Source organism: Corvus hawaiiensis, chromosome 1 (genome assembly GCF_020740725.1).
Source record: "Corvus hawaiiensis isolate bCorHaw1 chromosome 1, bCorHaw1.pri.cur, whole genome shotgun sequence".
NCBI classification, from domain to species: Eukaryota; Metazoa; Chordata; class Aves; order Passeriformes; family Corvidae; genus Corvus; species Corvus hawaiiensis.
In genome coordinates, this window is record NC_063213.1 from 43,983,841 (window position 1) to 44,008,135 (window position 24,295).

At 37.0% G+C, this 24,295-nt stretch overlaps 1 protein-coding gene across 9 annotated transcripts in view; it reads left to right on the forward strand.

Moving 5' to 3' along the window:
- Nucleotides 1-24,295, forward strand: part of TBC1D5 (TBC1 domain family member 5) — a 317,984-nt gene that overhangs the window by 141,139 nt on the left and 152,550 nt on the right. For all 9 annotated transcript variants that reach the window (XM_048302259.1, XM_048302268.1, XM_048302273.1 and 6 more), the window contains one exon: nt 19,491-19,557. In XM_048302259.1, coding sequence (XP_048158216.1) covers nt 19,491-19,557 — 67 coding nt within the window. The remainder of the gene's footprint in view (nt 1-19,490; nt 19,558-24,295) is intronic.

The window sequence follows — 24,295 nt, forward strand, 5'->3', positions numbered from 1 at the left end:
CTGCTGTAGGAAGAATAGCCAGATTATATATTCTCATGCAAAAAGGAATTTGAAGCTGGTGAAATGATATAGCTCATTCATACAAGAGGTAGGTATCAGGGCCAGGAACTTGACCCGCATCATTCAAGGTGCAGGACACTGCATCAGTGATGATGCCATCCTTCAGCTCTTTCTTCCAGGCAGTTTTTGTGAGGCGTGTAGCTTGTTAACTAAAAAAGTGTAACTTGGTACAGAACACACATACACACAACTTGTTCATGTTTTATATACAAACTTGAATAAGCATATATCATCTTAGAAATTTCAACTAAAAGTATTTTTGGTAATGGAAGTGAACAGTATTTCAGAATACATAGATCATTGTCACCTTTTCAGTATTTTGAGTAATTAAATAAAATGTTTTGAATATGTTAAACTATTCCTGAACCTTTGAAAAATGGTGTCTCAGTACAGATATATATGGGTGTTACTATTAAAACACTATTTGGCTACAAATCTAAGGAATACTACTCCACTTTAATGAACTAATTGTCAAACGTGATTTATTTATGCTTATTTATTTCACAGTATTGTTTCTTAGCATTGCCAGGTCCTGTCTTAAAAAGAGGGAAAATACTTTTCACAGGAGTTTTTCAAAACAAGTGCAACAGTGCTATTGTTTACTTGACATGGTGGTGTTCAGTCAAAGGTTGGGCTCGATGACCTTGGAGGTCTTTTACACCTTTAGTGATAAATTCGAAATACCTTATTTCTGTACAAAGAGCTGGCAGTTAAATCTTTTGCTTGGATACTAAAGTGATAAACAATAATACATGAACTCTGGAATAGAAAGACTCTGCTCAAATTTTTGAACAAATCCCATCCAGTTTAGTGCAACTGGGACTATATAACCAAAATATTAGCAAGTAGCCTGTATGATAAATTTTTCCACTAAATCTTGATATCCCATTACAAATTATTATTCTTGATCTTCCTAGAAGTTAAAAGGCACAAACTTCATCCAGATAAAGCTTTTTATGGTGGTGATAATTCTTTTCTTCTGAGAAATTGGATTTGTAATGGAATCAATGATTTAACCTTAGGAAAAATGAACTGTATAGTGTTTCAGTACTAAGTGCAATTGACGGGATAGATCATGTAATACATGTGAAAATATGTTTGCAATGATCTGATAGTGTTTTGAATTTCATCATAAAGGGATACATTTTTTATATGTTAGTTGCAATTTTGGAAGATATCGTTGGTTTTGTTTCTTAAAATTTGAAATATTTAAGAGGTGGAGCAATGAAACATAAATCTGTCCATTATTGGGTATTTCTATTTTGCACACAGATGAATTCTCATCAAATTTGATTTGCTGACTGGTGGCCAGAACAGATGTTATCTTAATAGAGAAGAGAAGCATATGGAGCCACAGGGCCACCTCCAAACTTCTGTGACCCAATACTGGTTCATTGTTTATTGAAGTATGAAAGAAAATACTTCTTTGCAAAAGTGTACAAATTATTACAGCTGGGTCACCACAACATTATTAGCTCACTAAGATAAAGATTTTATTGACAGAAAAAGTGTAGCATCAATTCTTGTTATTCTAAAAAAAAAAAGAAAAAAAAATTAAAAGTACCCCAGGCAGATGAGTTTGTGTCTTTTGCTTATTTGAATTTGAAAGAAAGAAGGGCTGTAAATTAGAGCTTACACTGTGGAAAACCCTTGCTCTGTTTTGGGGTTCTTGTGACAATAACTAGTGAAAAATTCTGTTTGAAAAGTTATGGAATTGACATTTTTCTGCAGAATTAAATTTAATGTATTTGGTAAATTTGTATTTATGATGAACATATAACAGTTTTAGTTATGGCATTTGCATGAACTAAAGTTATACCCTTGTAACTGTGCCGTTAGAATAACTACTTGTTCAAGTGAAGATTTTTAGGTTTTTTAGAGAAACTAGTTTGTATTATATGCCTGTCAGAAGCAAACTTCTGATTTGGAAAAGCACCATGTAAACAAAGGATTAAATGCTCCTTTTCACTTTTAAAAAAGAGCGCATAAAGCCTGTATTAAATGGTCCTTCACACTTTCTCATATATTTAATTTTTACAGGAAAAATATATTCTATTTTTGTAAAAGCATCTATGTAAATGAAAACCACTGATTTAATTCTGGACATGAAAAATATCCTGAGGATTTTTTGTCTTGGAATTAATGTTATATTTATGATACTTCAAGTCCTCTAGATATTACAAATTTAGGAAGATACTTGCAGGTTTTCTGTGATTTCAAAGACACTTACTCATATCTGTCATATTCAGTTTGAGATTCTTATGGAAAAATGAGCCTGCATTTTGAATTTACATTACTTAGCTAAAGATAGTTTCATTTTCCTGCGTATTACTCTGTTCCTTGCTAAAGCTGTAACTCAGAGCAGCAACTTGGAAACTTTTGAACATACTTAAATTATAATAATTGCATTAAAGCAATACTGAATATTAAGATAGGAAGTGGGGACATCTGAAAATCATGTAGTAGATTATGTCTGCAGTGGTAATTTCCTATTAGCCTAGTATAAGGAGCAACTTACACTGGATCCTACAGCCTGGATGCTTACTACAATAGTACCAAGTCTTTGCTGCAAGAGAATAGAAATGAACAGTTACTTTGTGGTTCCTTCATGCTATAATCAAGTTAGGAAAAAAAGGTGCGATTATTGAGAAATGTTATTAATTAGGTTTACATAAGGTAATTTAAACCTTTGAAGATTACTTGAAGTGTCAGAAGATCAGCATGGGTCTTCGTGAAAGGAGCAGAACTGCAGAAGTACCATGTTCAGCCACCTGTTATCAACATTTCTGGCTTGCCACCTAGAAATAGGCATTAATGGCACAACCCAGGCTACTGCAATGAAGCTTGTACACATTGTAATTATTCCCTTTTTAGGTCTTTACTTTGATCATCAAGTGATTTTCTGTTTATATACTGACACCACTTTGCATTAAAGATGATGAGTCAGTTTGGGGACTTTTAACTTACTTTAGTAGTCATTTATCAGTTGCCCTGAAGTCTCTATCTTGTTTCAGTTTCGATGAAGTTAAGGCAAAGAACAATTTGAGGGTTTTGAATTGAGTCTCGTTGTTTTTCTTTTGCAACCATATGCCAGTGCTCCAAAGGCCTGTCTTGTGGCTGGTTAAAACAAAATAAAAACATCTATAAAAGGTCCCACTCTGAGAAATGCGTACTAATTTCAGGCGAAAATTCTTTTCATTTGGTGTTTACGAATTGCACTTTTAAAACTTTGCCTAGAGGTAGGGAGGAGTGTTTCAAAAATCAGATGTTGAAGTAAAATGGCTATAAAAACATGTAATCTTCCATTTTACTGTATTTCTTCTTCTGAATAAGTAATGCTCTAATAAAAATTAAAGAGCAAGTTGCATTTCGAAGATCAGGTCATCATAATTCATTGACATTAGGCCACATAACTGAATAATGTCTTACTTCAGTGAAATACATCAAATGAGATCAACAATTATGACTCATAAACATGCCTCGCAGGCATAAAACAGCAGGGAATTAGCATGTGAGGCTGATAAATATGCATGTAAATAAGCTCCCAAAGGAATAACATGGGTTTGATTGATAGGTTTAGAATTGGAACATATGTAAACCCCTTTATTCCTCATTCTGGTGTAGCTAAGTAAAGATGCGTTTTACTTGTTAAAAGTTTCAATAACTTTGTAAATCTTAATGCCACATCTGCTTTTGTGTGTGCAGGCACGTGTGAGTGTCACTTGAGAGATTGATTGAATTGTCTGCAGGGTAGATGCCCTCACACTAAGACTGTCGTGTTTGTGTATGGATATCGGAGCAGTTGTGTATGTGCGTGCACACGTATACGTGTATTTGGGCACTGCATGGTAGGGGGTGTTGAGCAAAAGATTATTTTGGGGGTTGTTTTACTCAGAATTTACAGATTTTAAAGTTTGGTTCTCAAATAGAAAACTGAGTTGCGAGTTTTGGTATATGCACCAGTATATTTATTTTTGTAGATACATTCTGCATTGAAGGTAATTACTATTTATATTACAGAAAGTCCCACAAGTGCTACTACATTTAAGAGTCTGGCAGTGATTCTTTATAAACTTCCAATTTTTTTGGCATCTTACAGCTTGAGCTCTTATCTACAACTTCAAAGTACCTATCACAGCAGTATCTCTGTGTTGATCAGCCCAAGTGTTTATGCTGTGCAGAGATTTACATCCCTATTGTTAGAAAAGTATAACATACATTGTGTTTATAAAACATTAATACTTTGCTTTGCCAAATACAGACCAATTGGATGCCATTGTCATGTGGCCTGGTGTACATCTGCTTTATTACCATTCCCTGCTATTAGGCAATAAAAACTTTTCCAACTGATGCACACTTACTGATGTTGCATCAAGCTGTAATTACGCTAAAGTGATCTTAGACCAGTGGCAGGCAAGATGCAAAAACATTTTCGATAGTGTGGAGTGTGTATTGACTGTAGATTTTGGTTCTGGGTGGTTTATAGCTAAAACAGTCATTCAGAGAAATTGGAGCTGGGGCTCGTATCAGAGATCACAGTTGTTCACATGCGAAAACCTCAATTCTGTCATTCCTACCTTTCGCTTAGAGATACCTTTCTGTGGAGATAAAGCTTCAGCAAAACAGCTTCCTTCTGTTTAGATTTATGGGGTAGCAGAGTAAATATTTTCCAGTTAAGATCAGTAAATTCAGGAGCTACCGCTTAGTTCTGAAAGCCAGCTCTTTTTGCTGCTGAAAAATAAATAAACTTGTAGCACTTAGAGACATCACATCAAATCTCACGTGGCTTCTCACGAAGCAATTTATAGCTACCTTGTATAATTTGTATAGAAATGTTAAGTTGATCCCTGCTCCAACAGCATCAACTGCTTAACCCAGAATGTAACAGCCTGTGACACCAAGAAAAAGCATGCCCTGTCTACAGACTAGGGGAGGGGGTTTTTCATAACAGAGCTGAATAAGCAGATTGCTATCAGGAACTCCGACGGGCCATGTTTCATGTATCTAGCTGCATAGCACTGTCCTTTTTCACAGAGGATGCCTAGATATCTCTTGAGCCAACAGAAATAGAAAATAAACCACTTTTTTTTTCCCCCTAACAATGTGCCTTTTTTTTTACACTCAGGGCCATGACAGGCTGTCACTCAGTTTCAACTCCCCACAAGAAATGTCCTTGAATGGTTCAAGAGAAGCCAGAAAATTGTTGTTAAGTATTTTTTTTCATTCACCTCTAGAATTTTCCACATTTTCTCCAACATGTGTGAAGCCACTGGGAAATATGGTTAAATGAGTTAAGCAGACATCACCCATCTGTGCATCTCGGGGAAAATAAAAACAGTGCTGTCCCTCCGAGAGCTTTCTTGGTACATAACCAAAATCGGAAGAACAACCACACTCTAAAGCTAAACCTAGGCAAGGCTGTTGCAGGAAAAAAGGGAGGAGCACTTTGATGGAACGGCTTCTTCTGGCTTACCCCAGTCTCGCTCGTGTGTGGCCTTCGCAGAATGTAAGGTGTTCCTAACACCTGTGCTCCTCCCAAATGCCTGAAGGCTGCTGGACAGCCGAGAAAACATGACTGCACATCATATTTGCTTCAGACAGTGTTAAAAACCTGGCATTCAGCCTCAGCTCTCAATTTCAGTCCCCTCACAAGCCAAAACAATCACGTTGCAGCCTCCCCCTTGTTTGTATAAATGTTTTATAATTTTAGATAGAAGGCATCACAAGAACCCTACTTTTGCTCAAGTCTTGATTTACCCTTTAATATTGTTCACTGCAGCTCTTCCTACTACTCAAGTGATTTGTAATTTGTATCTCTCAAACAGTTCCCACTTGGATTTCTCATGCACTGAAAAGTCAGATGCCTGACATTACTGTGTAAAGTTAAGTGCTTGGGGTTAATGAGTGGCATTAAATTTTATGAGGTCATGTCCAGTAGATGTTAAAAGAAGCTTAAGGGAACTTTATCACTGATAGAAATTAACGGCACAAAAGAATGCCTGAGGGAGTTCACTTCTAAGTAAAAATAAAATTGGTGGTATAAAAATTAAAATATAGCGTGATTGTGATTAATGTAAACATTTTTGTTAGGTAATTGGTTACTTCTTGCTGTAAAAGAAATGAGACCTCACAGGTTGAAAGAATATTATTGTATTTAGAAAGCAATTAATGTTTCCAGTCAAATGAAAAAAAATCTACATCACCTACGATATTTATATTCTTTCAGTAAACATATAACCTTTGGGGCTATATTTATCAAATAGTCAAGCCTCCACTTACTTACATTAGTTTTTTCTTTGGGCAAAATATGTTTTCCCTAGTGGAGTATGTTATTTTGTTTCATTAAACCTTTATTTCTACTCACATGCATTGCTTATATTACAGACCAAATGAGTAAATTCTGTGTACTTAAGTCATCTAAGGTTTGTGTTTTTGGGTGACTGATGGATGGCATGAAAATTCTGTTTCAAAAAGAAAATGGCTACATTAACTTATGGATAGATTTGTTTTGCATAATTATGTGGGGAACCATTCAGTAATTACACCAGTATTCACATGCTGTAATTTTCGTCGCCTTTATTCACTGTCATTCCAATGGGAGGAAACGGAAGCCTTGTTCAGACGTAGATATTCTTTCTTGCTCTGTCTTACAACCTGCAGTCACAGCATTTTCAAATAATGCCTGTACTTGAGTAAGACAGCTATTGTATGGAATCTCACTCCCATAGGATGCATGAAAATTCAGCACCTCCTTTAGGGTCTCTAACACCGCACTATGGATACACTGAATGACCTGGTGCAGACCCGTTCCTTCCACATCACTCGAGCTCTGTGCTGGGGCACTGGTGGGGGGAGCAGTGTGAAGCCTGCTGAGAATGCAGAGCTCTAGTATGCAAGAGCCAAGTCTCTGATTCAGAGCTTTTTCTCCTCTCCAGCTTGGTGGAGAGGTACCATGCTTGTCATAAAGCAAATCATGTCCGCGTCCTGAATTGAGGTGAAACTGAAGGAAGAGGGAAAATGTTTTAGAATTTGTAGACCCTCAGGACTGTTATGTTGCTCTCCAGATGGTTATTTTTGAGTTTTAATATGAATTACATACGCGAAATGCCTTTTCAGATTTTCTTTAGGTGGTACTTGGTCAAAAAATACAAGATGAAAAAGCTGAATCTCTCTGATGCTGGGTAACATTTTTGTCTTGCACACAGACTGTTTTCTTTTTTGGCTTAAAGATATTGGACATTTTTGTGTTAGAGAACTGAGCTAACTGTTGAGAAGAATTGACCACTACTAAATGATTTTTCCTATTATTGTGTAAATTAAATCATCAAACTTTTGAAAAACTTCAATATAATCATTAGGCACAAGAAAAATCTAGTCATACTTGTCTCATTTGCATTTTAGAAGTCTCATATTTCTTACGTCTTCCTAGTGCTTTGTACTTGCATCCTTAGTCCCATTCTGAACTGCCACTAGGAATTGACGCTACTCATCCTCTGCACAGGAGGGCAAGGATGGAGAACAGAAATCTGTCCTGTGGTGGATTACATACTTTTTTGAGAAAATGTTTTGTGGGGAGTTTTTTTCCTCAACATCTACAACAAAGTGATCATTGTTTGACAAACTACCTTGCACTGTAGCAAATAGAAGTGTTTTGTCACTCTTGCTGTCAATTCGATATATTTTTATATTCTGATGTAGCTGTGGACTTTCATCTCTTAGACATCTAGAGTTTACTGCTAATGCATATATACCTTTGCTCTTCAAATTTTTCTAGATCTGTCATTCACAACATGCATCTGCTTTTGCACCAGCAAAGTGCACAGTTGGTACTCTCCAAATTGACTAAAGGTTGATTTACAAGAATTTTGATTAAAATCTAGTGTTTTCATTATGCCGTGGCATATTTTGATTTGGCAGCTTAAAAGCTCTAGCTCGGTACTTCTTTTCTACTGTTTGGTGACATGTTTTTTTCTTTGGAGAAATTTATAGAAAATGTAGGGTACTGCTCCATTTCGTGTTCTCTCAGTTATGGGTCTACTGAATGCACAATGTATGCCAAGAATTAACAGCCTTAATTAGACAGCCTCAATGGTAGTCCAGGGCTTTCTGGCTTTGTCTTGTAAAACCAAGCCAGGCAGCTGTAAGCTCAGTTGTCCCTTCCTGGTGTGTGTTCCTTCTGTATAGTTAATTTGATTAGGATAAGGGCTGTTCCATCAGCAGCAGTAACACCCTTTAACCATAGAGTTTTTGAGCCTATGTGACAGTGTTGGTTGTCTTCAGGTTCTGGGTTTTTCCTCAGATGCCTTGCCAGGTTGCCAGGTACTAGTGCTGTGGTAAGGTGAAGGTAGCATGATGGGTTTTTTTTCTTCTTTTAACAGTGTGTTTCTGAATTGTGCTACCTCTAGACTCTGCTGCTGTTGGAACAGGTCTTAAGTTTTACACAGATAACTTTAAATGTGTTACTTAATTACATTATTAATAACATGTTTACTGAATAGATGTGAGCAGGATCCTATTTCTAATTAATTTAATAAGTTGTTCTGCAATTTATGTTAATATAAATCCAAAGCAGCCTTTTGGACCTACAGATCTGGCTGCTTCCAGCAGTGCTAAGAGGAGTTGTGGTAGGGAAGTAGGAGGCTGCAGCTAGAAGGGGTTGGTGGAGCTGAGCTGGAGTGACAGGGATGCTGTGGGTGCCCAAGAGTGTCTCCCTGGCCCTGGACATATTAGTGACTGGCCACTTCCCACATTCCTGCACATGGGACTTTCTTCACCTCTTACTGTGTGCTTTTACAACTGTAGAATTTAAGGAAAGCCCAGGTGTTGCCCAGTCTTGCATCTCAATGACAACTTCCTTACTTGAAGCTTCTGGTCTGTTTCCTCTTCCTTGGAGCCATATTTCTGCTGCTGCCTCTCGGGGGTAGTGCCAGCCCTTGCACTGGATGCCAAGTAGTTCCTCTGCCCTTTAGTTTCTCATGTGCCCAAATTTCTGTGTTTCCGTTAATTCTTTTATTCATTTATTATTCTGAAATTCTTTTTTTCTTTCTGGTTGCTTCCTAGCCATAAATGCTGTCTGTTTTCCCATTCCAGATGAGCAAGTAGCTAATTACACACATGTCACCACAGTGTGGTGGATGCTCTGATTTCAGGCTGTCCCTCTTTGCATGCATGTGCTGGGCAAAGGAAAGTGGCGTGATTTTTCATGTTTTCATTAAACACATTTGCACTCCAGAAAGAAGGTCCAGGAGAGCACATTTTGCTTTCAGAAGCCTTTCACATCCATCAGCAATGCTGTAAGTCATCAGCCTGCTGCAGTAGCGTCCTTTGATAAGAAACAGCAAAGAAGCAAAGCTCTTTTTAACTCCTGGTCCTGGTTATCATGAGACCACCTCCCCAACTTTAGGAGGTGAGGCTGCATATCACGGCCACGTGGCTCCCTGGCCAGGTTGGCTTTTCTCCTGATAAACCTGTTACAGTTTCAGATCAGCTAGCTCCTTGTTGAAAGGGCAGTTCTATTTCAATAAAAGGGCACTTAATCTTTTCTTGTTTGTCTTCTACTATCATTTAATCTTGGAAAAACAACAGAATGCTAGAAAACTCCTGATCAATCTTTTTTGCTTCAGGTTTTTTTTTTTTTTTTCCTAAGCTCAATGCAATATGCATTACTGCTTTTGAATATGAAAATCAGACTATACATCCATATGATTTATTATCCCAAACAGAAGGATTGCAACAATCTATAAGATAGAAATGTGGTTAAAAATAGGATGTAATTGAAGTAAGTTAAAGGACGATAGTAGCCTTCAAACATGTAAAGAGATGGTATGTTTTTCTTAGTATAAATGGTCTCTGGAGACCACCTTTTTATAGTGATTGTGCATGTCTAAGATTAAGCAAAGCTGCATGACCAGTGCTATCTCAGGAGGATGCTGAGTCATTAACTCATGTTTATTGCCTTTTGCCATCTTTAGTTTATTGCAATTTATAGCTCAAAGGCCTTTTAGGCTGTTTATAAGTTAAAATTAGCTAAATTCTTCTGGATGCAAGTATAAGTCACTCAGCATTTGTATATCATCAGGGTGTAAATTCCTAGCAATGAAGCCAGGCAGCTTCTAAGATTTTTTTTTTCTTTCTGTGCAAAGTCTAGTTATGCTGCTTGTCCCTAGTTAAACTGCATTACTCTGTCCTCTGTTTTACTAATTTTGCTAATTTGTGATTTTGAAAATTGTGTGTGCTCTTAAAGAATTTACTGAAGTTAGCGATGATGTTATTTATTAGGTATACAGTTTCCACTTCAATCAGACTACACCAAAATGTATCTTATCCTGGAGTCCTTTGAGTCACACTTGGTGAGATGACCTAGGAATTTGTTTAAGTTATACATGATAAAAGATCAGCCAGGTTATGTGGCAGATACAGGCACTAGCGTATGAACAGAAGTGGGCATAGTATACTATGGACCAAAGACAGGTGCACTGAGAGAAATAACTGAAAAACACTTAGAAGAATCACCTTTTACCTTACCCTGTGGATTTTTTGTTCTACCAGTCTTATTGCTGCTGGTAGCAAATTCAGTTCAGGCATTACTGGACTAAATGTGTATTGACTTCAGTGGAGTCACATTTGCTTATATAAGCTAGTATTGTGTGGTTCCCACTAAATGGGAAGTCAAACTATTTTTCCATGTACATGCATTTTCTGAAGTGTTTAAATCACTATTTGCATCACAGTTAAACTTTTTTCCTTCCCATCATGCCTAGAGAGATTATATTAAAACACATCTGGATATAAAGTATTTGAGATTTTGGTAACTTTCAATCACCTGGGAATTCTTCTGAAGCATTCATATGAATTAGTTCAGTGCCCTTCGAGTAAAATTTCTTACTCTGTGTATTATATTGGTTTTAGTTCAGAGTACAGTGTATATAGCTCAGTCTATTTTGGTAAATGCAGAGGCTTCAACAGGAAAAGAAATATCATAAATAAGTCCCTTGAATGTACTTATTGTTGAATTTATTTTAAATTGAACTGCATGGGACTACATTTCTTAAACACTGATGCTACATTCTAATTTCAGAATCAGTCATCTAGACCCTTGTATATCTTTTCCCATCCACACTTTTTCACACATACATTTCACATGGGGAATGGTGGCATGTTCATTTACAGACTAACCTAATGACAGGATTGGTGTTTAGATTTGTGAACACTCAGAAGCAGTTTCACTTAAAATGGAAACCCTCTTAATTTCATGTGTCTTGATTTAAACAGAAGTGCATAGAAAAAAATGTTTCAAACAGAGATGTTGCCTGGAGAATACACTGAGTTTACACATATATGCATATACACATACACAATTGTGATTTTATAAGCAAAGATCATGGAAGGTGCCACTTGATTGTCGTAAGTCAGCAATCCAAAAGACACCAGAATTGACTGGGTTTGAGCAACATGCGGTACAAGATATTATTCCAGAAGTTTTGTTTCTAAATGCAAATCAATGTGTCTGCCTGTCATACTGTTGAAACAGCTTTCAGCAGGGCTAAAACAGGCTTTGATTTTGCACCTTGGTGCCAGTGTTCCTTACCTACTTCTAAGTGTGACCAGCTTTCACTATCGCAAGATTGGCATCTCTACGGGTACTATATTGTGCTTTACAATTATGTTCCTTTAATAATTCAAATGAGCTTAAAGGGGAAAAAACACTGTTAGTGCTTAATATATTTTTTTCATGTCAGTACTGTAGGTTAAACAAAATATTTCAGCCTCTCTGACTTTTGCACTTCAAATGGCGAGTTCATTAGTTCATCTCATAATGAATTATCTTCATATATCAGTAATTATCATAGTGTATAGGTTTTTATTTCATTCGTGGCAAAATACAGTATTTTAGAGCAGAGATGATAAAACTAAAATGCTGTCAGAAATCTGTGCTCCATGCATTCAAAGTGTGCTTCTAATGCTAAATGAACTTGAAGCGAGGGATAGAGAGCCAGGTTTATACGTGAAAGATCGCTCACCCAAAAGTTGCATCATATTTATCTCAGAAAACCGAACTTGCTCAGAGTGAAACGTTCTCCAACTTTCCAGCCTGGTAATTGTTTAATAACTATCAGCAGTGCCGTGCACTTAGTTCTTTGGCTGAAGGCATTACTCCGGGCGGCTGTGCGCTGCTCCGGCCGCAGGCTCCGCGCTGAGGGGGCCGCGCGGCTGCGCGCGGGGCCGAGCCCGCGGCGGGGGCGGCCGCCGCTTCCCAAACTCTGCAGCGCCCTCTGCTGGCCCCGCGCGGCAGCGCCCGGCCCCCGCCCGCAGCCCGCGCGCGGAAAGCCGCGGCTCCGCGGCGTTTCACCTCTGAAAGATGTGCTTTCTGTAGTAAAATCTCAATTTGCCGTATGTTTTCGGGGTTAGTTCTCCTTTTATTTTTTTTTTTCCCCTCCCACTGCCATTTTGGTCTATCAGCTTCTTTCTATCAGAAAGCTTCTGTCGTCTTAGGCTTTTTGTATTTTATTTTATTTTTCCTTGGCTGCAGAGATCCTGAAGACTTTCCAAACTGCATATTTGGTGCTGTAGAAATACGAATTGTCTGGTCTTTTGTAAACCTTTCAGTTGTCAGACTGTTCTCTTTCAAAATAATAGAGGAGCTTGGAATCGCCCATGCTAAAATTAAGAATTTATAACTGTATGGAACAGATGTTTTCATAAACATTTGCTATAATTAATTTCAACCAGGGGATTGAAGGAACAAAGCAGTTTTTCCCTCTTCAAAACTTTATTGCCTTTTCCCCATACAGCAAACTCAGAAATCTTTGCTTTAATATTGTTAATGAAACAAATTTACTTCTCTGTTTGGTTTTCATTGTGAAAAAGGAAAGCTTAATTTGGACAAGATACCGGTCTTTGAAACAACGGAGAAATACCCTGATTTTCAAACATTGCATATAAAGGCTTAAGATACAGAGCATAAGTGTTTAGGTGCTCATTTCTGAGACCAGAGCTCTGTAGTGTCAATTGTGAGAGATGCCTACGTGTTCGAATAAATTTTATCCAGATCAGTCTGATGAATATCTATCTGTGGAGTAAATAGTACAAAAGAATTTTATGTTTGAAGAGTTGTGAATCTTAGTGTTAGAAAAAGCAAAGGGATCTCATGGTATTATATATAGTTTTAAAGCATAGTAAAATGCTTATTGTATGTTGATTACCCCTTTATACTCACAATAAAGGTCTGCAATCTGTTAAGCAATTTTTTTGTTGTTGTTTGTATTATACGAGGAATACATTTTGACTAAAAATTTTATTCCATATTTGTATTGTCACTATTTTGTGGGGGGGATATTGTTTGGAAGGTATATAGTTTAGGGACAGCATTGTGATATTATTGTGAAGAAGAAAAAATATCCATGCTTTATTGTTCTGTTTTTACTAGTTTGTGTATATTATATCAATATCATTTGAGGAAAAAAAAGTGTTTAAAGTTTTAAAAAAAGAACAGCTTAATTGTTTTACACCTGAAAGAACCAGTGCAGCTGCAAGGATTTTTTGAGCAAACTAGAATTCCTGACTGATCTGTCATCTATAAAGTGTGCAAAGAAAAATAGGTAGCTGTCATTAAAATTACATTTCAGCTTTCAATAACCATTTAATGAGTAGCGTAATTATATAAGTATGGTACCTCAAGTACTTCACTCAATAATTAAAAATAATCTCATCTTTAAAGTGAAAGCGCTGTAATTATTATTTGACTTAACCAGGACCACTGTTGTGATCTCCAGTGGCACCTCAGATTGTTCAAAGTGGTTTTGAAAGTATAAATTAAAATTGGATAAATCATTAAATTATTAAGCTTTAAATATGCTGAAAATTAATATAGCATGGAAATTTGAAGTCGCGTTATAAGAATTGACAACCTTAGACTGCAAGCATAGATTTGTGTTAAAATTTGACTTGTCTCTAATCATAAAACACTGCATTAATGATCGAGTGTTTATATCAACTTAAATTTTCACAACTGTTAAATAAATTTTGTGTTTTAACAACATTTTAACCCCTGATTAGAATACAAAGAAAAACATTAAGCAGAGTGCAAACAGGTCAGAAGGATCTGTCTCCATTATGACACTTGTAAGCAGGGAAATGCACAGTTCGGTCACTTAAATAGGATCATTTTATCACAAATTCCTAAACTGCCAGCCATAAAACCCTTTCATAGCTGACACAAGATTGGTAAATTGGTTTGCGCTATATAAATACACATGTGCTCACATACAGACATGCATATGTGTGTGTATGCATGCATGCAGAAATATGTATATATTTGAAGACAATTCTTCAGTATCAAAGTGTATTTTCAAAAGAAACAAAAATAGTTTGATTATTTTTTAAGTTAGGAGTGCAGCCATCAAGCAAGGCCATGTCACTCAAGCTTCTTGTCTTTGTTGACTTGGAGCTGGTTATAACAGTATCCCATGCCTTCTCCATAAGAAGTCCAGTGCTGAATTTTTACTTCTCAGGGGAAATAGCTGTTTTCAAGATGTAATGAAAGAGTTGAGGGAGAAATGTCTGATCCCTACATCATTCTTCACATGCTTTTTTACTCTTGCTGAGTACATGCTTAAGCTCAGTGTTCATTGTGCCTGGAGCATACCCAGAGTGTCTTCCCACCTGTGAATTGGGGCTTTGAAATGCTGTCCAGTTTCTTCTTATTATCTGAAGTGGAAGCTGTGCACTGCACCTTGAAAAAGCTCTTCTGTGAGAAAATACCCTATCAGTTGAGTCACCATCCCTGGAGGTATTTAAAAGACATCTGTTTTTTTTAAAGATGTGGCACCTGGGGACATGGTTGAATGCTGGGCTTGGCAGTGCTGGGTTAGTGTTAAGGCTTGATGATGTTACAAGTCTTTTTCAACCTAAATAGTTCTGTGATTCTATCACCGTTAAAAGAAAGTAGTGTGCAAGTTTCAATTGGGCTTCTCCTTGTTACAATTTCTACACATAGTTTTCAGATAATCTTCAGGAAGTGTATTTCGCAGCTTCCTTATTCTGGTTTCTCCCATTTTATGCTATGCCTATAATCTCAAATATGTTCTTGGCAAGAAAACAGTTACTGCAAGTGACAAGCCCATGTGTTCTGGGTGAATCTAGTACCCTAGCAAGTGTACCGTTTGCAAATCCTTCTCCATGCATCTCAGAAGTCTAAAGAAGCCTGCATTTGAAATGTTCTTTTTTGATTAGTTACTAGAAGTGTCAATTTTGAGTTACACAACTTGTCTTATAACTGCCTCCAGTTGTGTCCAGTAGTGTCAGGTCCCAGCTACCCAGGGCCCATCTCCCTTTAGCTGTTGGTCTCTGTGCACAAGAACAGACCTTGCTGAAATGGGGCAATTTCGGGAGAGTTTTCATTCCCAGGGGAGGGAGTTGCTTAGTTAAACAAGCAGCAAACCAAGTAATTTTCAGTCCCTTTGGAAGGATACAGCCTTATTTTATTATTGTATTAAAACCAGTAACTGCTCTAGTGCTGAAAGCCATACTTACTTTGATACAGATGCTTGTTACAGTATTGCTCGTTTCCCTTCTCTTTTCTCTGAAAGTGTGACAGGATTTATTTTACCTTTTTTCCCCCAGCTTGTGCATTTGAAGTTAGGAAAGCTTTTCAGAAGGTGCATAGCAGGGTTAGTAGAGTATCCTCTGTTTCTTAAGCAAAACCCTTCTTCCCATAACTGAGTTTCAGAAAGAAACTAAATATTAGGATAATACTGAATCAATTTTTTAAAGGAGACTACAGTTTTTGTTATGAGCATCATGAATCTTCTGTTCCTAACTGTTCAGTATACATCCCCATTTTACCAGAAATTTGGGTCATTATCAGTGAAGAAGATAGAAGTAATAGATCTGTTCTACTGAGAGTTCACTGTATCTTTCAGGAGGCGTAACTGGAACTTTCCTGAGGAGAGGTGATCCAGGGCATGGATTCCCACAGCTTAATGTCATTACTTAGTGAAGCAGCAGTCTCATTTGTCCTCTATATCACTAACTATGGAAACTTAATAGGATTTGCTAAAAAGCCTTTTGGTTTAAACTAGGTAAAATTTAGGGAGTCTTCTGTTAAGAAAATGAATACTTTGCTCTTTGCTTTATGATTTTTATCACTTTCAGTGAAAGACGTCTTAATCATCTTTCAAGGTGCCATAACAGACATACCCATCTTAAAGGGGTAGAGCAAGGGAGCAATCACAGAAGGGTCTGTTCCACTAAATCCTGGGTTTGAGAGCTGAATACACCTAGCCCTATCCAATTTTGGGAGCTGCTACTAATGACATGATGAAGCAGCAAAAGCAGCTTGCAAAAAAGTGCCCAAACAGTAACTTGTATGATTATGAGATTTATTAATGATGGGTATACAATTAAAAGTGCTAAAGTATTTTGGCGATCATTAAATAAAGGAAATTATTGTATTCAGAAAAAAGCAAGCTACACTTAGAGTAGTTTGTGAAGAACACCTCAGTGGATGTAGGAGACCCAGGATCCCAACAACTGTGGGGATCCTGGTGAGAGAACAACTATAATCCTTGTTATCTTTGCAATGTCCTGTTCACTCTTTGAGCAGGGCTAATGGTTTTGTTGAAAGCTCATAAAGTCCATGCATTTTTTGAGATAGTCTTAAAGTTCATTCTTCAGGAAGGAGGAGGATTATGTAGCTATTCTTGAAAAGACATGTTTTTTCAGTATATCAACTTAGCATTGTGAATGAGTTTTCTTTTTCAATCTCACTAGTCTGGTAGGCAAATGCTTAGGAGTTGTTTAAGTATAAATAAAGTGCAGTAGTGCATTCAGGACCCATTTTGATGTGCTGTGTCCCTGTAGCCATTGCCCAATACCACTGCACCTGGCCATATGGCTTTAACAGAGACTGAACATAGTTCAGTCATTTGTCTGAATGCTCAGGATCAGATGTGGAGATCGGTAATATATGAAAAAGCGTATTACTGAAAATTGTCCCAATATGGGACACTATTTTACAAGATATGAGAAAAAAAAATGAACAGATGGTTATTAATAACGGGAGGGTCGGCTCCTGGATGAAATATCTGGTGGTGTTAATTTAGTTAAATTTAGTAAACAAAAAGCAGATTGATTAAGTAGGATTTCCATTTTCAAAATAAATTGAGAGAGCTAATTAGTGAAATCAACTGGACTGAATGATTTTAGACTAAGATGTAGTAGAGGTTTGGGATTTATTTTAGACAAAGGTGCAAAAGTTAATAAAAACCCCTGCATTCCAAATTAGACAAGAAAAGAAACACTTGGAAGTTCTATGCCGAAGTGAATGATTAAGTATTTTTTTAAGGAATGTCTAGAATAAGCAGAGATCCTCAAAGAAACAGAAAAACAGCTTGATCTGCAGAGAAGGCCACATCCTGGATATCAGAAAGTACGGGGTTGTAGCGACAAATAGCAAAAATTAAGTTGAATTAGACCATAAGATGAGAATTTAAATAAACAAGAAAATATTACTTGATTATGGAAAGAAGCTTTCTAGGGAAGAAAATTAGAACCATTCTCCAGTGTGAATGGTCAAATGATACTAAATGTAATCCAGGTATGATCTGAAAAGGAAAAATAATTTTCAGTAAAAATAGAATTTCAGGCAAAGGCCTGAAAATAAATCAATAAAATAAATGGGAGTGTTGGGTGGATACTGTAAATTAGCAGAGTTAATAGAGATTAAAGCATCTGACTTGCAGAGTAAATGTCTTTCAAGAATACCGATGAATGCTGCTGCATGAAACAATTTTTTACTATTTTAGTTCATGGCTGATGAGTGGAAATACAAAATAAAAAAATAGGTACCTGTACCTAGATTAACAGGGAAAAGAAAGGTGATAGCAAAGCACCTGCATGGGCTGACCATCATCTATGCTTTAGAAAAGCTTTTAAGAAAGAAGTAAGAGAGAAAAGTAAAGCAAATGGCATAACCTTTATTGTAGGGGTGTTGTGTTAAATGGGAGATTGTGGCCAACTAACCTGCTTGCTTGTCAAAATATATGTTCAGGAAATGCATTAAGTCTATCTGGACCTCAATAAAGCATCTGATGTAGTGTCACAGGAGATTATGTGAAATAAAAAGGATGGGGATTAGTGAAGTATAGTAGTTTTAGGATAAATAGAGAAATGCAGATTTTAATGAATTATTTTTAGTGAAGCTTGGGGTTGAACCAGTCTTATCCAATATTTTCATTTATTGTCTTGCCACAGAACAAGAGCTGATAGCCTTTTATTAAGTAAAATTATTTGAAGGCAATATCTAGTGCAAGCACAAATAGAGTGTTCAGGTAGGACTGGTTGTTTCTGAAGAAAAGAGGACTACAAACAGCATGACATTGTGTGAACTACAGTATTGCACTAGCAAGAATTTTTAGTGTAAACTGCAAACTTCTCTCTGTAAATAAAAAGTGGAGAGTAAGTGTGTAGGCATGTTGGTTAAGGATGGCTGTGAAACTGCAGGATGGAGTGGCACGACTGTTGACTGTATCGAGCAAGATTTGTTTGATAGAGAAGAAAACCACTGTCCAAATTATCAACTGTCTAAACTTCTAGTATGCTGTCTACAGCTCCTGTCCCTTCTTTCCCATATGTAAGAAGGACTGAGTTAAAGAACACAGGGAATACAAAGCATCATTTAGAAAAAAGACAGCGAGAACTTGATTTCAGTCAGCAGAACACAGATCAGAGGTGTGCAGTGCTACCTGTAAATTAACTAAGGAGGCACACAGGGACATAGAAGAACTATCAAGCTAAATTACAGGGCAAGAATAAACAGTATAAAACAGGACAAGAGTAAATACATGACTCCTGGCTTTTAGCAGTCTTTCAATAGAAGTCGTTATAGAGAGGAAAATTTCCTTGTAATCCTTGATTTCTGGTAACATTATGGTTCTATGTATCACCAGCCCACAGGACGTAAAACAAGATGTTTGGCGGATGTCTTAATAGGTTCTTTCAGAGAAGTTTTGAACTTATCCTATGACAAAAAAACCCTGGTATCACAAATTCAACTCAGAATTTTTTACAAAACAGATGAACTTTTACATTTTTTTACTTAATGTTGGTAAAATCCAGCTTGTCTACTTATATGGTGTACTTCTGTAACCTTAGACTAGTTAAACTGTGTTTAATAATTTGAGAAGGGCCTCAATCAAAACTTTAAGTGAAATTAAGTATCAGATTTTCAGAACATTCCGACTCCAGTTTGAACACGGAGGCTAGTTAAGATACCTGTAAGAATTTGAAGAGTTAAAGTTGAGATTTGTCTATGTAAGTTTTAGGTGAGTTTTGTTATAACTAAAGTTACCATATATGGTAAAATCAGTTGCAGTTATCATCAACATTTGTTTTTCTTACAACAAAGATGTTTTCTCTTATTTTTATATTAGGAGGATCAAATGAAAATGGAAGCACACCCCACACCTCAGAATCAGATGGAACTTTTATTTCTTACAGGTTGGTAATTTTTTATATTTATTTTCTAATTTTTGGGAAGTTGATTATAATAAGAAGCATAATCTATTTAAAGCAAAAGAACAGGTTCTACTTTAGGAGGATTGTGCAATCTAAATGAAAGTCAGTGAACTAAAGAACAGGAAGGATTTGATTAAGAAATTATCTGGAAATTTGTTTTCTGGATTACTTTTTTTTTTAGAAAGTTGTTCAAAATGCTTAACTAATGAAAGTACAAGATATTTGTAAGTCTAAACATTTTTAAGGTTGTTTTTTGCAGGTTTTTTCCTCCAAAGTATGCGATAAAGTAAGCTCACAGCAACTAAGCTAAATGTTGAAATATTCAACTCACCAGTGAAAACCTTTTTGATCTTCTCCAAAGTAGCTTGATCTATGGACCACATGGAACTGTATTTCCTCATTATTTTGTGTGAAAAAACAAAGCCAGGATTAGTAACATTTGAGATTATTTGACAGCAAAATAATATTTCAATTTGTTGGCAGTAAGCAGCAGTTAAAGAAACTTTTTTCAGCAATATCATTGAGCTTGAATCTTGCTTGGGTACATACCAGAGGGTGTCTTGTGCTTGAAAGCACAGAAAGCTAATCAGCAGGTGTATCTTTCATCTTTCACCCTGCAAAATACTGCCTCTGCTACAAAAAAATCTTTGTCCTTGTGACTAATAAATTAATAGTATGATTTGTGCTAACCAGAAGGATTACATCTGATTTTCATGTTTAAGTATGATAAAACAAAACAAGCTTACCACATGATTATTTTGGAATCATTTAGTGGACTGTATTGGTTGGGATTTTTTTCGGTTTGTACTCTGCTGGAATCCGTGCTTCAAAGAGGTGCAGGCAGGCAGGAGGAACCTGCCTGGTCGCCTTGTCCGGGTTGCAGCCGGCTGGGTGGGGAGTGTTGCACCATGGTGCAGACAGTGAGCTGTGCTGGTCACGGGGAGCCTCGGGCATGGGGTGGCAGGGAGGGACACAATGCTGGAGAACCTGTTGCAGTCTGGAGACAGAGAGATTGCCGAGGAGAGCAAGGAGCAAACAGCCTGGTCTTGAGGATGTTGAAAAGAAAGACTTTTTGTAAGGACCGAGAGGGAACAGCAAAGAGTTTGCTGCGATTCAAACACCCAGAGGAAGCTTCTGGACTGAGAGCAAGGTTGGAAAAAAGGTTGTGCCTGCAGGGACACAGTGGGACTGGGGAGGGTTGATTTAGGTACCCTGCCAATTTTCTGTATCCTAGTAAGTCAACTCTAATGAAACTTACTTCGTAATGATATAAAACACGTAGGGTAGTTAGCTTATTCACTTTGATAAAATATATTAGAAGATCCATTTTAGGGTTCTGCATGACTCTGTTTCTTGTCATATTTGTGTTTTCTGCATGCAACATACTGTCTAAGTTAAAAGAAGGGCTGAAAAATACCACTCAGGATAATCTTCATGTTTTTTAGGTGAGAAGCATATGTAGATACAGAGACCACAGCAATTTCTCAAAAATAGGCAAGACAGAATTTAACCAGAGCAGCAAAAGAAAGCTGAGAGCTCTCTGCCATTAAGGCCAGGACACTTATTCCTGAAAGTCATCAACTCAAGAGCACCAGCTGTTGTATCTGCCAAGTGGTAACACTTGAAGAAGAAGCAGCCAGCTTTATCTGGGCTCTGGTTCCATGAGAGTGTAAGCTGTGGAGCTGGGGTTGAGCCCTTCTCACCCCTGCTCCGCTCAGGCAGTAGCACTCATCTCTCAGGGAGCTAGTCCAGGGAGCTAACCCAGCCCAACCTGTTCCTTCTTCAGAGGGAGACCTTTCTGATCACTTCGCTTGCAGTATCCTCCTGCCAAAACTTCCCATGGAATCAGTGCCAATGCAGGAAATGTAGCTAGCATGGACAGCTACAAATAAGTGGGAGGACAGAGCATGGTATCTTTTACCTAAATCAGCCTAAACCTTAGTGACTCTTTAATGCTCCACAGATTAAGTGGAGATTAAACTGATCTTTGTATCTCTATATTCCTTAGTCCAAAGTGCATATATTAAATACAACATTGGCTACAAGTTCCACTGAATAATAGTCGTATTCTGTCAGAGAGGATTACAGCCCAACTTAGAAAACTGAAGTTAATTAGTCTTTTCAGAGGGGTCCCATATATCATTGCCAAAGTATTATTGATATAATTAAAGGCAAGATAATAAAAAAGCTATATATGCGTGTATGTGATTTGGGGAGGTGTATATCTATGCACATATATGAAAGTAACCTCTGACTTTTCATAGATGGCAAGCTATCCCTGTTATTTAGCAGTAGTGTTTCAGGTGTGAAATGTATATTTTTTGTGCAGTGGCAAGTAATTCCTATCATATTATGAGACTGGCTGTAAATCTGATGGTTGGGTTGAATATTGTTTTGATAGTTATAGTTCTGGACTGCATGTTAAGTAAAAATGAGCATCTAATACCTTACGAAAGATGAAAAGTGAATCCTGAACTACCTTGAAAGGTAAAATTGCTATATGGTTGTTATTTCTTTAAGGACTCATTAGAGATTTTGACTTACTTTAGGATACTGTCAAGGATTATTGTTTTAGTAAGTTAGTAATTTGGCAAAACTAATGATAGTCTTGTTTACCCAATGTGTTTCAGTCTATCATACTTTAAAAAGACCAGCTAGTGAAATTTTGCCCTAAAAGAGGCAAAGGCATCTTTGGATCATGGTAGATGTCATGCATGCAGAAGGTTGATACATGAAAAATTCTATTGAAAATTTCTGCTGAAACAAAAGTTGTTTTCTATTTTATAAGTAATTGGCTTTTACAATTTAATTAGGAGAAGAGATGACTCCAAAAATATTTGAATATTATTAAGTTTTGTTATTGAAGTGGTCTTAAAAACATATTGGTTATACCACAATAAAAAATAAACCCCAGGAGAGGTTGCTCAATTCCCACATTTTCTGCTTTAAAGGACAGTTTGTCACTATTCAGTACAAGACTCCAAGTGTGTGTGTTACTAAAGGATGACATATCATTATCCTTTGATATATTTATGATGCTCCAGAACTATTTGTATGGTTTTATTTTTAACATGAAGGTGTCACCTTAGAGTTTGTGACTGTTGCTTGTGTTGATCGATACTAGTTGTCTCTGTTTTTAATGCTGCATGTGTTCAGATAGTGAGCATTGCCCTTTAGGTCATAAAGTTTGTAAGTAATTTAAGTGAAAAGCACATGTGATTGGCATATATTTCTAAATATTCTTTGAGTTTGTGAATCTGTCCTGTCAGGTCACAGAGAATTTTCTCGTTGGTCTTCAGGCCCTGATGGAAGTATTCTTTGTGTACTTGGGAAGAAGCTTTGCTAATAAGAAATTATGAAAATTACTTCCTAGAACCATGTCATCAAAATTAGAAGTTCACTATTAGAAACATTTGAGCAAGGATTTAAATATACAGTAACTTTCAGCTTTAAAATGCAAGAAACTTAAGGAAAATATTTGAGCTCTGCTCTACTGTATTATTTTACTGCTATGGTTAAAGCCTTTTCTGGATGGAAATGGGCTGGACTTCACCAAAAGGAGAAGAAAAATAGATGTGGGTCTTTAGTTTCAGTATCTGCAATGCAGTGCCACTGGAAAGTAGAAATACTCTTTCTCCTCCTTTCCCAAGGGCAGCTGACCTTCTCCTCGCCAAAGAGGTGAACCCCTTGCCAGCACATATGACTACAGACTATTACATTAATCTGTTTAGCCTCAGTACCAGCTGCTTGCATGTTTTTAATTATCTTATTAGATGGTATAACAGTGACCTATGAAATAAAATGAAGGTGAGTATTTTTTAACTTTATTTTACAGGCTATTTTTCTAAATATATTTTAATGACCTAATTATGACTTTTAGGGAGAGCCATTGATGCAGACATTCAATTTGGCTGATAGAATCTAACATCTCAAGGACACTTATTTTCTTTCAAGGTGGATTCATACATTAATACTGCTTCTAATAAATATATAGCCTTAAAAAAGCTCACTTTTCATACTTGTATTGTTAACTTACTTTATGATTCAGAAACCCATGACTGCTGTGTTGGATAATTTCTTAATACATCTCTGCACATATATATAAGTTTAATTTTTACCCCATGTGTCAAGATAAAGTTCTTTCCTCTGTGGCTTAAACTCCATGACAAATGATGATTGCTCAAAGTTGTGGGTTGTGTAGACAAGGTGTATTCCTTCTTCTGCTCATATTTCAAACAGGCAGAAGATCTAGTATGAGAAAGACTTTTGTATTCCATTTTCTCCCCCTGACTTCTTACAGCTTCTGCTTACCAGATGTTTCCTTCCTTGCTGCAAAAAGGCAATGTGGTCCTGCTGGCTGAGGCGTTTCTTGTGTGCCAGCCAACAGGGCTGACACTGAGCCTGCAGAAGAAAGATGGCAAGGAGTGCAAGGTGTTCCTCCTTGGTTCTTCCCGCGTCCAAAAGTGGTGCTGAAACCAGTTTGGTCCCTCTTTGACCTGTGGCTTTTCTTGGCAGTTGAGCCAGAAGTGGTTACATAGCCTCTGTCCTTACATGTTAAATATACTGTGAACATGTATGCAACTTACATACCTTCACCCTATGGACAACTTTGTCTTAAATCTATTAGGAGGCAGCCCTTTTCCATCTACACAAGCCTATCTAGTCTTGTTCATACACAGATGATGTTACTTTATTGTTTTAATTTCAAGCCACCCCTGTG